Source organism: Anolis sagrei, chromosome 1 (assembly GCF_037176765.1).
Source record: "Anolis sagrei isolate rAnoSag1 chromosome 1, rAnoSag1.mat, whole genome shotgun sequence".
NCBI lineage: Eukaryota > Metazoa > Chordata > Lepidosauria > Squamata > Dactyloidae > Anolis > Anolis sagrei.
The window spans coordinates 334,592,546-334,610,035 of record NC_090021.1 but is presented as its reverse complement, the minus strand read 5'-3'; the positions used below and the strand labels follow the sequence as shown (position 1 = coordinate 334,610,035).

At 41.3% G+C, this 17,490-nt stretch overlaps 1 protein-coding gene across 1 annotated transcript in view; it reads left to right on the top strand.

Annotated features, from left to right (window-relative positions):
* Window positions 1-17,490, top strand: part of ARID4A (AT-rich interaction domain 4A) — a 91,417-nt gene that overhangs the window by 48,326 nt on the left and 25,601 nt on the right. The window contains exons 12-16 of the mRNA XM_060753834.2: window positions 9,749-9,821; window positions 11,739-11,833; window positions 11,971-12,068; window positions 13,965-14,193; window positions 16,107-16,357. Coding sequence (XP_060609817.2) covers window positions 9,749-9,821; window positions 11,739-11,833; window positions 11,971-12,068; window positions 13,965-14,193; window positions 16,107-16,357 — 746 coding nt within the window. The remainder of the gene's footprint in view (window positions 1-9,748; window positions 9,822-11,738; window positions 11,834-11,970; window positions 12,069-13,964; window positions 14,194-16,106; window positions 16,358-17,490) is intronic.

Genomic DNA, 17,490 nt, shown 5'->3' with positions numbered 1-17,490 from the left:
CACACACACACACAACCCCACGCTCCATCACTCCCCTGCCCCAATCTTACCTCCTTTTACTTCACGCCACCTCCAAACCCCACCCTGCCCCTTCCCGCCCTGTCAAAATCTAGGAAAGACAGGAAGGAAGGAAAGAAGGAAGAAAGAGAAAGGGAGGTAAAGAAAAAGGGGGAAGGAAGGAAAGTTAGAGGAAGAAGGAAGAAGAAAAGGAAAGAAAAGGAAAGATAGACGGAAAGAAAAGAGAGACAGCAGAAAAGAAAGAAAAAGGGGGAAGGAAGGAAAGAGATAGAGAAAGAAGAGGAGAAGGAAAGATGGGAAGGAAGGAAGGAGGGAAAGAAGGAGAGAAAGAGGGAAGATTGGCCACAGCAACACGTGGCGGGTAAAGGTTGTTATTTCTATTATTATTATTATTATTATTATTATTATTATTATTATTATTATGCTATTGTTCCTCTGAGACCCTTTTAGGGGGAATGGGAGAGGTGTCAGGTGCCAGAGGCCATGCATTGCATTATTGTTCTTGTTATGATGGTGGTAAAATAAAAGGAAATAAAAAGTGAAAGAAGGAAGCAAACAGGGAGGGAAGAAAGGCAAAGGAAGAAAGGGGGAGGGAATGAAGGAAAGAGAGAAGGATGAAACCAAGTAGTGAAAGAAAGAAAGAGGTAGAGAAGGAAGAAAGGAGAGAAAGGGGGAGGAAAAGGTGGAAGGAATAGGTAGGTACCTCTTTTTCATAATAGTCCAGATATCTACCTCAACTTTGATAAGTTTTACTATAGGCCACAGCAACGCGTGGCAGGGCACAGCTAGTAACAATATAAAACAGTATAAAACAGTGAATAATTTGTGCAGATCCGAATAGGGTGGCCTTTTGCAGCTGACAGATGTCTGTGCGATTATTATTATTATTATTATTATTATTATTTGAAACACAACAAGATGAGTCCACAGCAGACACTCTGCTGGCTGTTGTATTGGCACACGTCAGACACTTCCCAAGTGTGTAGGACTGTGTTATGTATTGGCAAATAATGCGTGCAGATCCAAGCAGTGTGGACTTTTGCAGCTGACAGATAGTAATTTCGTCAGCGCCGATTGTTTTTAAGTGCAGGCCAAGGTCTTTAACCACTGCACCCAGTGTATCAATCACCACTGGGACCACCTTTACTGGCTTGTGCCAGAGTATTTGCAGTTCTATCTTTAAATCCTCATATTGTGTAAGCTTTTCCATGATGATGATGATGATGATGATGATGATGATGATGATGATGATAAGATGCAATATTCTCCCATATAAACACCTCAAAAAGAAGTGCATCTTTGAATCATGATGTTTTTATGTATCTGTATATACCTTTTTCTGTGTATGGTTCTGAAATTTGTATGTGTGCGGCAATCAGTGGCATCTTAGAATCGATGGGATATAGTATAGTATTAATATTAATATCTCTTTTTTAATCAGTGTAGTTGTGAAGGTTTTTTTTTAAAGGGTGAGGTTTAAAATTGATTGATTTCTGTGCCTTTTCCCCAGATCACAGCAAAGATACATATAACCATTTTATTGGGCTGCTGTGAGTTTTCCGGCCTGTATGGCCATGGTCCAGAAGCATTCATAGAATCAAAGAGTTGGAAGAGACCTCATGGGCCATCCAGTCCAACCCCCTGCCAAGAAGCAGGAATATTGCATTCAAATCACCCCTGACAGATGGCCATCCAGCCTCTGTTTAAAAGCTTCCAAAGAAGGAGCCTCCACCACACTCTGGGGCAGAGAGTTCCACTGCTGAACGGCTCACATATTTATACATGGCTAGCATATCTCCTCTCAGCCTTCTCTTCTTCAAGCTAAACATGCCCAGCTCCTTAAGCCGCTCCTCATAGGGCTTGTTCTCCAGACCCTTGATCGTTTTAGTCGCCCTCTTCTGGACACATTCCAGCTTGTCAATATCTCTCTTCAGTTGTGGTGCCCAGAATTGAACACAATATTCCAGGTGTGGTCTAACCAAAGCAGAATAGAGCATGGGGAGCATGACTTCCCTAGATCTAGACACTATGCTCCTATTGATGCAGGCCAAAATCCCATTGGCTTTTTTTGCCGCCACATCACATTGTTGGCTCATGTTTAACATGTTGTCCACAAGGACTCCAAATCTTTTTCATACGTACTGCTCTCGAGCTGGGCATTCTCTCCTAACGTTTTGCCCACATCTATGGCAGGCATCCTCAGAGGTCCCAAGTTTAGTATTCAGTGATATATCTTTGTTCTGCGTATTTTCACGTGGATTTTACAGAAATACATTTTAATGTGCGTATTTTATAGAAATATGTATTCATGTTTGTATTTAATAGAAATACATATTAATATTTGTATTTTATAGAATGTTTAAAATGATTGTGTGTTTCAATAATGTTGCCACCTCCTCAAGCCATAAGAAGAGATATGTAAGAAACAATAATAATTGGTAGGTTCTTGTGGGTTTTTTCGGGCTATAGGGCCATGGTCTAGAGGCATTTCTCCTGACATTTTGCCTGCATCTATGGCAAGCATCCTCAGAGGTAGTGAGGTCTGTTGGAAATAGGATAGTGGGTTTATATATCTGTGGAATGGCTGGGGTGGGCAAAGAGCTCTTCTCTGCTAGAGCTAGGTGTGAATGTTTCAACTGACCACCTTCATTAGCATTTGAAGTCCTGCCTGAGCCTGGGAAAATCTTTTGTTGAGAGGTGTTAAGATGTGCCTGGTTGTTTCCTCTCTGCTGTTTTGCTGTTGTAATTTTAGAGTTTTTTAATACTGGTAGCCAGATTTTGTTCATTTTCATGGTCTCTTCCTTTCTGTTGAAATTGTCCACAATAATAATTGGGTTGCTGTGAGTTTTCGGTGCTGCATGGCCATGGTCCAGAAGCATTCTCTCCTGATGTTTTGCCCACATCTATGCCAGGTATCCCCAGAGGTAGTGAGGATGCCTGCCATAGATGTAGGTGAAATGTCAGGAGAGAATGCTTCTGGGAAATGGCCATACAGCCCGGGAAACTCACAGCAACCCAGTGATTCTGGCCTTTGACAACACGTCGAACCATTTTGTTCCTTTTTTTGTTAAGACAGTTGCAATATATGTATATTTATCACTACCAGAAAAGGAAGGCTTATGATTTTTTAACAAAATGGAGTCACTTCTTTCCATGCAAACCCCGCGCCTAATGCCTAAGCAAAGTGTGAGCTCTCTTGCTTGATCGTTTGTGGAATGTGGAATCTCTCCTTCTGCTCCTCCTTCTCCTCCTCTTTCTCCTCCTTTCTCTCCCTCCCTCCCTCCTTCCTTCCTTCCCTCCCTCATGTTGTTACACACAGTGCTGAATAGGCCACATTTTGCAGGGTGTGAACTGTTGCAGAGCGCAAGGGGCTTTGTGTCTTCGCTTTGGTCAATGTGCCCCGGTTGCAGGTAAGTGTGGATGCCAAGGGTTGTCTTGTTTGGGCTCCGGGTAGTAATTCCGCCTTTCCTTCCTTACAGCTGATCGCTCCTTCTATCTTTCAAACAAAAGAGGAGGGAGGGGGGCGAGCTCTGGGTCTCTTTTGAGAAGGAAAAGGCATTCCTGGGGATCTTTTTTCCCTTCCAGTCTTTGTTTGGAATGTGATAAACTGTTGATAAAGATGGGAAGGTGTAAAGGTCCGCTAGAAAGGGAAACATCTGCAGAATCCTATTGTGTCTTCCTAGTAGAGCTTGTTCTAATGAGAGGAGATTTGGAGATGAATGAAGGCAAGGGAACATGGACACTTGCGTTTTATGCTGTCAGCAGAAAATGGCCATGGTGAATTATTTATCAAAATTAATTATTTTGAATTCTTAAAGATGGGGCAGACAAGCCTCCTGTTCTTCCTCTCCCCTTGCGTTTTGTCCAAAGGGAATATACAGCTTATTTTTTTGCTCATCTTCTGATTCAGAAACCCTAGTTTCCTAGTGTCCAACAGACCTCACAACCTCTGAGGATGCTTGCCATAGATGCAGGCGAAATGTCAGGAGAGAATGCCTCTAGAACATGTCCATATAGCCTGAAAAAACCTAAAACAACCCAGTGACTCCGGCCATGAAAGCCTTCGACAATACAACCCTATATATTCCTGAGTGAACTGATAGATTGACTTCTTTTGGCTTCTTTGTAAAATGGAACATCTTTTTGCATTATGTATTTTAAAAAAAATATATGAGTTGAATTACATTCTAATCAGAAGATGTACCATTATGATAAACTTGCCCTTATGCTGCGATTTGCTACTAGGATGTCTTTATTGCAGTTCCTGGCTGTGCATCTCCTTGAGAAATGACACATGGGGTCCAATCCACTAACCTCTGCTTCACTTCACTCCAGCAGAGCATCTCCTCTTGAAAATATATGGAGCATATGCAGCAGCAATATTTGCTTTTGGTGGGTTGGTCTTCCCTCATCATAAGAACTGCTCGATACACCTGTATAGCAATTTGAACCCTGGACTCAAGGGTCTGGAGAACAAGGGTCTGGAGAACAAGCCCTATGAGGAGCGGCTTAAAGAGCTGGGCATGTTTAGCCTGAAGAAGAGAAGGCTGAGAGAAGACATGATAGCCATGTATAAATATGTGAGAGGAAGTCACAGGGAGGAGGGAGCAAGCTTGTTTTCTGCTTCCTTGGAGATTAGGACACGAAACAATGGCTTCAAACTACAAGAGAGGAGATTCCATCTGAACATGAGGAACAACTTCCTGACTGTGAGAGCCGTTCAGCAGTGGAATTCTCTGCCCCAGAGTGTGGTGGAGGCTCCTTTTTTGGAGGCTTTTAAACAGAGGCTGGATGGCCATCTGTCAGGGGTGCTTTGAATGCAATATTTCTGCTTCTTGGCAGGGGGTTGGACTGGATGGCCCATGAGGTCTCTTCCAACACTATGATTCTATGACTCATATTAAGGTCCCCTTTCCATATAAATATGTGTTTGTTTACGTTTCTGATCTGATTATTTTCAGTTTTCTTATGGAGCTTTGAACATTTTCTCAGTTGGAGCTTGACCCAAGACTTGCACAGAAATTGCTTTCAGGGCACCTGTAGCAAAATCAGTATTATGCCTTTCCTGTGAGGTGACTTGCAAAAACAGGGCTTGCAGGAAGCCAAAGCTGACTTCTGTTGCTACCATGCGCAAGGGTAGATCAAGATCCTGCTCTACAGGAAAAAATCATCTTTTTCCTCATGTCCAGAAATAATTAATCATGAGCTTTAATGTGTCATGTTTGGAGTGAGAATTTCAAGTGTGTTTGTGTTTTATGAGTTTTGGAATGCAAATGATTGTCCCCAAAGATGATTTCTGTTGCTACCATGCGCAAGAGTAGATCAAGATCCTCTTATACAGAAAACACCTTTTTTATCATGTCCTGAAGGAGCCCCCGGTTGTGCAGTGGGTTAAACCCCTGTGCAGGCAGGACTGAAGACCGATAAGTTGCAGGTTCGAATCCGGGGAGAGTGCGGATGAGCTCCCTCTATCAGCTCCAGCTCTCCATGCGGGGACATGGGAGAAGCCTCCCACAAGGGTGGTAAAACACCAAAACATCCAGGCATCTTGCAGACGGCCAATTCTCTCACACCAGAAGTGACTTGCAGTTTCTCAAGTTGCCCCTGACACGACCAAAAAAACAATGTCCTGAAATAATTAATCTTGCACTTTGATGTGTCATGTTTGGAGTAAGATTTTCGTGTTTTTATGAGTTTTGGAATGCAACCTAATTATTGTCTCCCCTCTTCACTCAAATTTATCCCACTTCCATTCTCCAGCAGTTTGGGAATGGAATTCGGATTTGCCCAAAAAGGATTCGTTGCCCTTGAACTAAGTCTACAATAGCAGCAGACACCTTTCTTCCTTGTATCTCTGATGTATTGAGAATGGGCCCATGTATTCCAGTCTTCAGGGAGTTATGAAGATTCAAGAAGCTTCTATTCAGGGGAAGTGGAAACCATCATTCCCTTTCCCAGCCTGCTTTGGGTTCATTACTTTATCACTGAAAAAAACGTGTATTTGAAATCTTTCCCAGTCAAAGATAGATGTTAATATCAGGGTGACATTCACTACCATGCCAACACAAAAAATGGGGATTGCAATGAAACCAGAAGTTACTGTCTTAGGACCAAAATCAAGTCATTCTTCTGTATGATTGGTAGCATTCAGTACTGTTTTTTTAATCTTTGTTCTCACCTAAATGTCCTTGAGAAGTCCAAGTTGTTACCCAAAATTACATATAGCCATTGGTGCAAAACGTGTGTTACAAAGTGTGCCAGGATGGCATGCATTGAAAACCCTTAAGATATAAGCTGTATGAGATGTTCCTGATTGACTGAGGACATCTGTACCTGCTGCAGCATAATGCCAGTATCCTCTTGACTCCTGTGTCCTTGTTGGAAGATGTCTCTGCACATTTTTGGTGAGCCTTTCTTCCCACTGCAGTTTAACTCTTTGCCTCTCTCCAATAATTTCCTTGCCTGTCAACCAAGTTAATGCCATAAAAAAGATAACATTGGGTGGCCTTTTGGGCTGATTTCGAATGCAAAACCAGTATTCCAACTTTTTCCAGCATGTTCTAACATATTGATGCTTACACAGCATGGTGACTTCAGATGCTGCTCTGAGTGTTTTGCATAAATGGTCCGTGTGTGTTTGTTTGTTCTTCCTTTGGGGCTATAAATAAGATTTGGGGGAAGGGTGATGGTAGTACACACATCGACCATTTAGTCTTCTGAAAATCAACAAACTGTGTTAGATTTTCTAATTATTTAAAGCCCTTGTGATGTTAAAAGCAGAAGCAAAAAATCAATGCTGTTGCTTAATGCTGTTCTGTAACCTTAGAATTTGGTGGTGATTTCAGTGGATGTCCCGTGTGTGTCTGTGTACGTGTGTGTGAGGGAGAGGACGTGTATCAGAAGTACTCCCTGGTCTGAACAAAGGCTTCTTTTCGCCTTTGTGACAGCAAAGCAACCCCATATCACTTGCAGAATGTCCTTTTGTCACCATGAAATAGCAGTAAAAAAGTAACTGCAGGTCCACAAGTTCCTTTGTTAGGGAAGGTGGGGTTTATATATGAATTGTGATAGTGCTTTAAATATTGCATTTTACGTTGAGAGCAAAGCCTGCTAGGTTTGAATAACCGGAAGACAAATAATAATTGTATTTCATTATTGCAACTAATACATTTTCAAACCATAGTATCCTTTAAAAAATTAACTAATGGAATTTTGAGGGTAAACAATTTATTATTTAAAACAGGATTCTGGTCAGTAGATAATCTAAGTGTGTAGCTTTAAGGAAGGAGATACACATCTATTTCCCTCATATATGTCCAAACCTTAAGGTTTTCTTCATAGGATCCTTTCTTCTGACAATTGAAGAAAGTGAGGCTGATGGCTTTTGGGAAGAATGCTTGCTCAGATGCCAATCCAGCTGTGGCATACTTTGCCCAGCCTGGCATCATCTTCAATAGCCTTTTAAAAAGATTCCAAGTGTTTAAGTTAACCTGTTATTGCTCTTACGTTGTTTACTTTCAGTTATGCCATGAATTTGGATTTAAGCGTCTCTTCTTTATACTGTCATGTGTTAGATATTTTTAATGTCTTCTCTTTTTTAACTATCTGCAGAACTATGCCAGTATAATCAGCTTTCCATATCCATGGATTCGGCATCTTCTTCAACCATCTGCAGCTCAAAAATGCTCAGGGAAAAAAAATCCCAAAAAGCAAACCTTGATTTTGCCATTTTTTATATAAGGAATGCCATTTTACTATACTTTCTTTACATAATGAGACTCGAGCATTCATGGATTTTTGGGAGTCTTGAGACCAAACCCCATCAGATATTGAGGGCTCATTGTAAATAAAATGCTTCTAGCTGTGACATTTAAAAACAAATAGTCTTAAAGCTGAGGTGTGTTGCCAATGCACTTGGGAGACATTGACTCTTGTTTCCTATACATGTGTAAAATGTGCCATTGCAAACTTTATCCCTTCTTCCTCTGTGAAATGAGTTAAAATTGTCAAAAGAGCACGTACTCAGAACTTTACACACTAACTTTACTGGAAGTAAACAGAAAGCTAACATTTGTTTTAGCCTCTCGTGGGATTGCTTTGTTTCTTCAAAGTCTGCTTAGTTATACATCTTGTACACTTAGATGAAACCCATCAACTGCTGAATTATTTTACTATTGTTCTGTCAAAATTGTAACACAGTGTTGTGCCATTCACAAGCAAACAAGAAATCACAAGATCGAAGGATTTCATTCATATGATACTACTGATGTCTCCTAAATTCTGCAATACAGTGAAACAAATACTCCCATTTGCTTTCCAGAATCAGTGAAAAACATGAACAGATTGACACTAATGTCAGGAGTAAAAATTATTACAGATGCTTCAGTAAGGAAATTTTGTCAAAAGAAATTGTGGTTTGTCTATCTCCATTTGCAGGATATCTAGAAGGGAAAATCAAAGCCTCCAGGAATTATTTACTGGAAGTATTTTCAGTACATCTGATGCAAAGTGAGGTTCTTGGGCTCATTTTCCCCCCTAGACAGGTAGCTTATTGGAAAGAGCCATTTATGCAGATAGCCCTAGACTCAAGTCCTCCTTAGTTTAGTCTCTCTTCACAGAATGGTTATGAGGATCAAGTGTGTTGACAAGAAGACATGCTGCATTAGGAACTCCTTGGCAAAAGGGCAGAGGAAAACATAAGAATGAGAAACCAGGAAAGTTTCTTCAAAGATAAACATTTTTATGTTGTTGTTGTTTATTTGCTCAGTCGCTTCCGACTCTCTGTGTCCTCCTGGACCAGCCAATGCCAGAGCTCCCTGTCGGCCGTCACCACCCCCAGCTCCTTCAGAGTCAAGCCAGTCAGTTCAAGAATACCATCCACCCATCTTGCCCTTGGTTGGCTCCTCTTCCTTTCTCCTTCCATTTTCCCCAGCATCATTGCCTTCTCTAAGCTTTCCTGTCTTCTCATGATGTGGCCAAAGTACTTCTTCTTTGCCTCTAATGTCCTTCCCTCCAATGAGCAAATTTTCTGCAAAGATATACATTTTTTCAGTACAGGTTGTTATTTGACATGTTGCAATTGAATTTAAACACCCGTCATAAATACATTCTAGAATGAGGTCTTCATCCTTGATATGTGTTATAATAATCTCAATTGAAAACTTGGATAGTGGGCACCAACTGAGATAAGAGTCAAAACACAGGACCTTTGAGATATAAAAGGTCAAGGGAGTGCTGAAAACTACAGAAGTACTACAGAAAAAATATTGTGGTCAATTTGTGTTTGATAGCGGTGAAATAATAGCTTCTGTTGTAAAAAGAAGTTGAAAACACTGGGGGAAATTGTATGTGGAGAGCGTGGCTTACAGGACACTGCAGAAAGGCATGTCTGGTTGGATCCTTAAACACTTCCCAAGCTTTCCCACTTGCTTAGTGACAACTCAGAAATTTTCCTTTATAGTTCAAAATCTTTTCAACCTGAAAAATGAACCAAGGGCCAGTAATTCTAATGGTCAGCTGCTCTTATCCTGATGATTAGCAATCAGTGATTTCTTAAGGGTAAGGACTATCCCTTGAAAAAGGAACAATATCCCTGTCATTTCTTAATGTTTTTATAGGTCTGAAATTTGCTAAAGTCAGCTATTGCAAATGCTTGTAATGCTGCCATTCAATCAACTGTTTATCTTTTAAAAATATTTTAATATCTTCAATTTTTTTTGTATTTTGACAGCCTGAGGAAGAGCTTGATCCTGAAGAGAGGGACAATTTCCTCCAACAGCTTTACAAGTTTATGGAAGACAGAGGTAAACAATGCTTCACTTGGACTGAAACAGACAGGGGACTTTTTTAGCTAGTGTGGGACTGTGTTCAACAACTGTTAGGCTTGTCTTTGCATGGAGTGCTTGAGTGCTTTGTGCTATAAGGCCATATATTCCTGAGAGTATGTTCCATTAAACTCGGGGATGTTTAGTTCTGAAAACATACATGCAGGATTGGCACCATAAATGCTAAACACCTGAAACAATTAGTAAGAGGTAAATAATAATAAGTGAAGTACTTAGTTATTTTGAGACCTGGTGTATAGTGGTTTGAGTGTTGGACAAAGACATTTGCAGACCAGGGTTCGGATCCCCATTTGTTCATAGATCTTGGGTAAGTTACTCTCTCTCGGCCTCAGAGAAAGGCAAGTACAACCCGCAATGAATTCTGCCATTTGATTTATATGATTTATATTCCACTCTATCCTCCCGAGGGGACTCGGAGCGGATTATAGTATACACATATATAGGCAAACATTCAATGCCTTTTATACAGTGAACAATGACATACAATACACAAACAAAGGCAAAAGTTTCCCTTTCCATCTCTGGCGTCCGGAGGCAATGCTCAACTCTGGTCATGGGCACGTGCTCCTGTTCCATTTTCCACACAAAGGAGCCTGTTGTCCATAGACCCTCCTGGTTGTGTTTGGCTGGCACGGTTGCATGGGTGCCTTTTACTTTCCCGCCGAGGTGGTACTTGTTGATCTACTCACATTACAAGTTTTTGAACTGCTAGGTTGACAGGAACTAGGGCTAACAGCTAGGAGCTCACTGCAACCCATGGCTTCTGGTCAGCAAGTTTTTTTTGTTTTTTGTTTTTTTGCAGTTTGCCATTTAACCTTCTGTGCTATCATGGCCCCTTCAGCTGTTAGGAATTGAGGGAGTTAAAGTCCAAAATACCTGGATGGCCAATGTTTGCCCATGCCTGCCTTAGATCACTATAAGTCAGAATTACAGCAACAGCACACTGACATCTTGGATCATATTGTTTAACCAATAAGGGATTTAGTTATAATACATTCCTACTGAGCAATTCCAGTTGCTTGAGCTGCTCAGAATCTTTAAACATTGCCAGTAATCATCAATTTTTAGCAAATGCCTGATAACATGTACATTCTTTAGAGTTGACTTGAAAGGCACAGTGATTCACCCTGTTTGCTGGTAATTATTCCTCATTTGTAGGATGTATCAGTTCTGGAAAGGGATTAAATACTGGAATTCCCATTATATAACATTTAGCTAACAGGTCTGAATCTTCAAGTGAGTCTGCATGTCTTTAGTCTGATTTGGGGCAGGGGGCAAAGCTGGCAAAGAAACGGGTTTAAGTAATTAGGAGGAGCAAAATTGTAACAGCCATATAAGCAAGTTTGTTCATCATTAGTATTTTCACAAGTTCATGGTTACTTTTTAATTGTGGACTAAAAAAAATGACATTTCCATAACATTTCAGTGTCAGGTGCAATGCTTGTGCTTCCACAGGTATCAGGCAAGAAGCTTATTGAACTATAAATAGTAGTAGTTATTATTATTATTATTATTATTATTATTATTTATGCCCCACCACCATCTCCCCAAGGGGACTTAGGGAGGCTTACATGAGGCCAAGCCCAACAATCACAACAAAGAAAGTATACAACATAAAATAATACATCAAGAAGAAATAATGAAAATAATAAAAACAGTACAAAAAAGGGACACAATACAATATAAAATCACAATAATCGATCACGATGGGCAGTTCGTGTTGCAAAGATTAAAATGTTTAAAAACTCTAGGTGAGATAAGTAATGTCGTGTAGAGTATATCTTTAAAGGTCTGTACTGTGTGATAAAACTGCAAAAATACTATATGAATCCTTTTGAAATTTGTTCTTGTTCCTTTCTTTCAAATTCTCGTCAGGTACTCCTATCAATAAGCCACCAGTTCTGGGCTATAAGGATCTTAACCTCTTCAAACTTTTCAGACTGGTATATCAGCAGGGAGGGTGTGACAATGTAAGTGTGACATTCGTTGAAGCCTGTATCCATGACCTTTGGTTTTAGATGAATTTTGTATTGAAATATTTGTTAGAAGCAATGCAAATAACAACAAGTAAAACATCTCTCTTTTCTCCTGTCCACACACACAAAAGATTGAGAGTGGAGCTGTATGGAAACAAATTTATATGGACCTTGGCATTCCTATTTTGAACTCAGCTGCTTCCTACAATGTAAAAACGGCTTATAGAAAGTAAGTAGTCCTTTTTGCCTCTCTGAATAGCACTTAAAAGGAAAATGTTCCTGGGTACATAGATTTCTTAAAAGATCGTTTTCTCTTTCTGCAGTGCTCTCCCAAATAGCTCAGAGTAATGTAGACACAAAGGAACATAAGAAACAGAATTTGGAGGAGAGCAATGTCACACTTTCGCAGAATATGTAGTTGTTTACTATTAAATGTTCTCTTCTCCAAGGCTGTCCACTTGTAGGCTGTTGCAATGACTCGCAACGGTTTAAAATTTCAGATATATTGCAATTAAGAGTGCAATAGTTAACCAATTAATAACAGCTACAGTTAGTTGCAGTAGCAGTTGCTATGATCTTCCATGCTGTAATACATTTGTCAGGGCATTTGAAAGATGGAGAGGAAGGAGGGAACAAGTAGAGAAAGAGAGAGAGAGAAGAAGGAAGGAAGGAAGGAAGGAAGGAGGGGAGAAAGTTAATCAGGTTGCTTAAAGGGAATGCAGGAGCGTTGTTTGTTTGTTTATTTATTTACGATATTTGTACCCTGCCCTTCTCACCCTAAAGGGGACTCAGAACGACCTTAGAATAGGCAGCAATTCGATGTCATGTGAACAAACAGAGTAAAAATAAACATATACATTAAAACATTAAATTAAAGAGCCTTATAAAACATTAAAAACCAATTATTAAAACCACATAATCTGCAATCATAGAATCATAGAATCAAAGAGTTGGAAGAGACCTCATGGGCCATCCAGTCCAACCCTATTCTGCCAAGAAGCAGGAATATTGCACTCAAATCACCCCTGACAGATGGCCATCCAGCCTCTGTTTAAAAGCTTCCAAAGAAGGAGCCTCCAGCACACTCCGGGGCAGAGAGTTCCACTGCTGAACAGCTTTCACAGTCAGGAAGTTCTTCCTCATGTTCAGATGGACTCTCCTCTCTTGTAGTTTGAAGCCATTATTCCGCGTCCTAGTCTCCAGGGAAGCAGAAAACAAGCTTGCTCCCTCTTCCCTGTGGCTTCATAGTCAAGGCCATTCCATTTGCGACTGCACATATTCCGTCTTCACTTATTGCGCTGTTTCTATCCAAAGGCTTGGTCCTAGAGCCATGTTTTTACTTTCTTTCTGAAGGTCAGGAGGGAGGGGGCTGACCTGATTTCACTGGGGAATGAGTTCCACAGCTGAGGGACCACCACTGAGAAGGCCCTGTCTTTCGCTCCTGCAAAGAAGCACCTGCAAAGAAGGTGGCACCGAGAGCAGGGCCTCCCCAAATCTTAATCTCCAAGATGGTTCATAAAGAGATATATGTTCGGACAGGTAATCTGGGCCAGAAACATTTAGGGCTTTATAGGCTAAAGCCAGCACTTTGAATTGTGCTCAGACTGTCAGCCAGTGGAGCTGACGTAACAGGGGGCGGTATGCTCCCTATATGGCAGTGGAACTTTCTGCCCCGGAGTGTGGTGGAGGCTCCTTCCTTGGAAGCTTTTAAACAGAGGCTGGATGGCCATCTGTCAGGGGTGATTTGAATGCAATATTCCTGCTTCTTGGCAGAATGGGGTTGGACTGGATTATGGCCCATGAGTTCTCTTCCAACTCTTTGATTCTATGATTCTATGGCACTCCAGTGAGGAACCTGGATGCTGCCTCTTGGACTACTTGAAGCTTCCAAACAGTCTCCAAAGGCCACCCCACATACAGTGTGTTGCAGTAGTCTATTTGGGATGTAACAAGAGCATGGGACACCATTTTGTTGAGTTTTTTAGACTTTCTTCTTTGGGGCAAACTGTTACCTGAAGGCCGGGGGTGAGGGTTAAAAAGGCATATTCTTCCATTGTATTATTAAGACGATTTGAAGAACACTTTATATTTTCTAGTCCTTAACTACGCTTTCAAATACTTGTAGGTATCTTTATGGTTTTGAAGAATACTGCCGATCTGCAAACATTCAGTTTAGAACCATCCACCACAATGAACCAAAAATAATACAAGTTGTACAGAAGCAAGAAGAACCAATGGAGGAAAATATGAAAGAAGAGCCAGAAATGTCCCCCGTGGAAGTCCAGAACGAGGTGGAAGAAAACGATGGCAGCGGCGAAAGTGAAAAAGAAGACGTCGAGCAGATATCTCCAAGGGTAAGCATTTCGGAAAAGTCCTCCAACACTTATCTTCTGTAACACAAGCTATGCATTTTGTGACTTCAAATTGCCTTTTTATCTTCTTACTCTTATAAACAGGCTTTTCTACTCCACTTTCCCCTCCAAAATCAGATGTCAAAGCGATGCACAGATTACAGTGTAGTCAAAAACATGCAAATGATTAGTATTAAGTGTAATTAAAGTATAAACTGCTGAGCTGCTGAACTTGCTGACTGAAAGGTCTGGTGTTCGAATCCAGGGAGCGGGGTGAGCTCCTGCAGTTAGGTCCAGCTTCTGCCAAATTTGCAGTTCAAAAACATACAACTGTGAGTAGATTAATAACTACTGCCTCTGCGGGAAGGTAGCAGTACTCCATGCAGTCATGCTGGCCACATGACCTTGGAGGTGTCTGCGGACAAAGCCGACTCTTCAGTTTAGAAATGGAGATGAGCACACACACACACACACCCAGAGTTGGACACGACTAGACTTAATGTCAAGGGAAAACCTTTACCTTTACTTAAGGTTTAACCACTTTAAAAGGAATGTCTGCAAAACGCATCTACGTTGGTATCTCTTTCCAGAGAGAGTAGCAATGTACTATTGCACTGACATATGTTGGAAATGTGGCAGGGCTCAGGTTGACATATGTTGGAAATGTGGCAGGGCTCCATTGTCCATGTGGCAGGGCTCAGGCTGCATTGTAATAGGTGGTCTATGGTTAACTCTTCTCTACACTCGCATGTTGTGGACTCCACTTTGTGGCCCCATTTCTTAAGGTTGGCTCTGCATCTCGTATTGAGTCACTTTGAGTCGCCTGAGGGCTGAGAAAAGCGGTATATAAATAAAGTAAATAATAAAATATTGCCAGAGCACAATCTGTTCAGTGCCTTCCAGTCTTCTGTGTGCCCAGGACGGAGTCCTACCAGCTGTTAAGAATTGTGGGAGTTGAAGTCCAAAACACTTGGAGGATTGAAGTTTGCCCATGCCTGAACTAGGGGCTGGCACATGGTGCTGAGTTTCCCTCATTTGGCTCCTCCTCTAATCAAACCTACAGACCCTCTGCCATGCAGTGGCGTGTTTAGCATGATTCATGAACTGAAAACTCTGACTTGTTTCTTTCCAATCTGAAGGTGGTTTGTTGAAATGACACTCTCCGTGGAGGAGACGTCAAGCAGCAAGTCCTGACAAGCGGAACGGAAACGGAAAGCCAGATATATACCATAGTTCAGGAATGGGCAGACTTTGGCCCTCCAGGTGTTTTAGATTTCAACTCCCACAATTCCTAACAGTCTACTGGCTGTTAGGAATTGTGGGAATTGAAGTCCAAAATGCCCATGCCTGCCATAGTGTTACTTATCCCTGGTTTTCTCCAATTGTCTGCTGACCTTGTTCGTATGTTAACGGAGTTTACATGGGTTGTTGTAGGTTTTTCGAGCTGTATGGCCATGTTCTAGAAGCATTCTCTCCTGGTGTTTTGCCTACATCTATGGCATCTATGGTGTTTCGCCTACATCAACCTCTGAGGTGTCCTCAGAGGTTGTGAAGTCCTACAACAATTTTCCTAGTCTCCAACAGACCTCACAACCTCTGAGGATGCCTGCCATAGATGGAGGCAAAACGTCATGAGAGAATGCTTGTAGAACATGGCCATACAGCCCGAACAACCTACAACAACCCTGTTTTTCCAGCCATGAAAGCCTTCGACAACAATTTACATGTTTATATCTTAAATAAAATATTTTTAGAATAAAGTAGCCTGTTGTACACATACACAAAATTCTCTGATATACCGCGTTTATCACGAAAAAGCCTTGAATTTGATGCTGCAGTGCTGCATTGTGTAACCCGGCTGCCTTGAAGGCAGCAGTGCATCCTAAATGGCCTGGTTTCCCCCTCTCCTGTCACAGGGACGCCGAAGACTCGTCCGTGATGTTGCTGTAGCAAAAAAGGAAAGCGAAGATGAGAAAACGCAGGACAAATTAAAAGACAGCAACAAGGAGAACAACGTCGATGAGGATATGTCCAGTAACAATAATGTAGAAAAAAGGGAAAACGAGATGACGCTTGGAGGCAAAAAGGCCACACCAAAGCAAAAGGAAAAGAAAGCAAAGCCGGAAGAGGAATCTGACGGGGACTCCGAAGATGAAGAGGAGAGGAGGCAAGAAAAAAAATACCTTATATGTTTTGTTTTCCTTCTCTCTTACTGTCTGGTGTTGCAGCACAACTGCTGAGTACAAAAGGCTTGGGAAATTATACTGACAGTGACATACTGTATGTCTCTTCTCCAAATCTAATTCAGTAGAACATATTCCAAGGTAAACGGGTACATATTGCAAACCTTAATCTGTAACTTGAGTGAAAAGCTGCTTTTATTCGGCAGTTTTATCCAGATCCATATAAAACATTCATCTCCTTGCAAGTCTAATCTTCATGGTTGCTAAGAGCATGGAAGGAAGTGGGATTGTCATGGATGAATTCAGACGTGATGCAAATTGTGCTTCAGTATCATCAGGAGAAGTCTATGACTGCCCTTCCCTAGCTTGTGTGTTTTGCTTTTCTTTGGTGCAGCTTCCAGTTGGAATTTAGAGATTTCCATTTTAAATTAATATCAGCCTTCCATGTTGTCTGAAGCTATAACTGTGGTCAACCTTAACTGTGTAGTGAAGCTAATACAGCTCCATAAACAATGGTTTGAAAGTGGCTTGCTTCCACTAGCTGTGGTTAAATTTTTCTAGTTTGTTCAAGTCTGGATTTCCAAAATAGAAATCATAGACTTACAGAGAACAAAAGGGTCATCCAGTCCAACCCTCTGCTTATGCAGTAAGACACAGTAAAAGCCCTCTCAACAGATGGCCATACAGCAGTGGTTCTCAACCTATGGCTCCCCAAGTGTTTTGGCCTACAACTCCCAGAAATCTCAGCCAGTTTATCAGCTGTTAGGATTTTTGAGAGTTGAGGACCAAAACATCTGGGGACCCACAGGTTGAGAAACACTGTCATAGAGCCCCTGCTTAAAAACTTCCAGAGAAGGGACTCCACCATACTCAGAGGGTGTGGTATTCCATTGTTGAAAAGCTCCTACCATCAAAAAGTTCTTCCTAATATTCAGGTTGAATCTATTTTCCTTCAGTTTGAATCCTTTGCTGCAGGAAAAGAGATGAACATTTTCAAACTCCTTGTTCTGCGATGAACAAGTGTGCAAGCCTGGAGGTGCTAGACCTGTTCCCACAATACTTGCTTATTTATTTATTTATGTATTTATTTATCGTGTCAGGAGAAAAGAGACAGTTG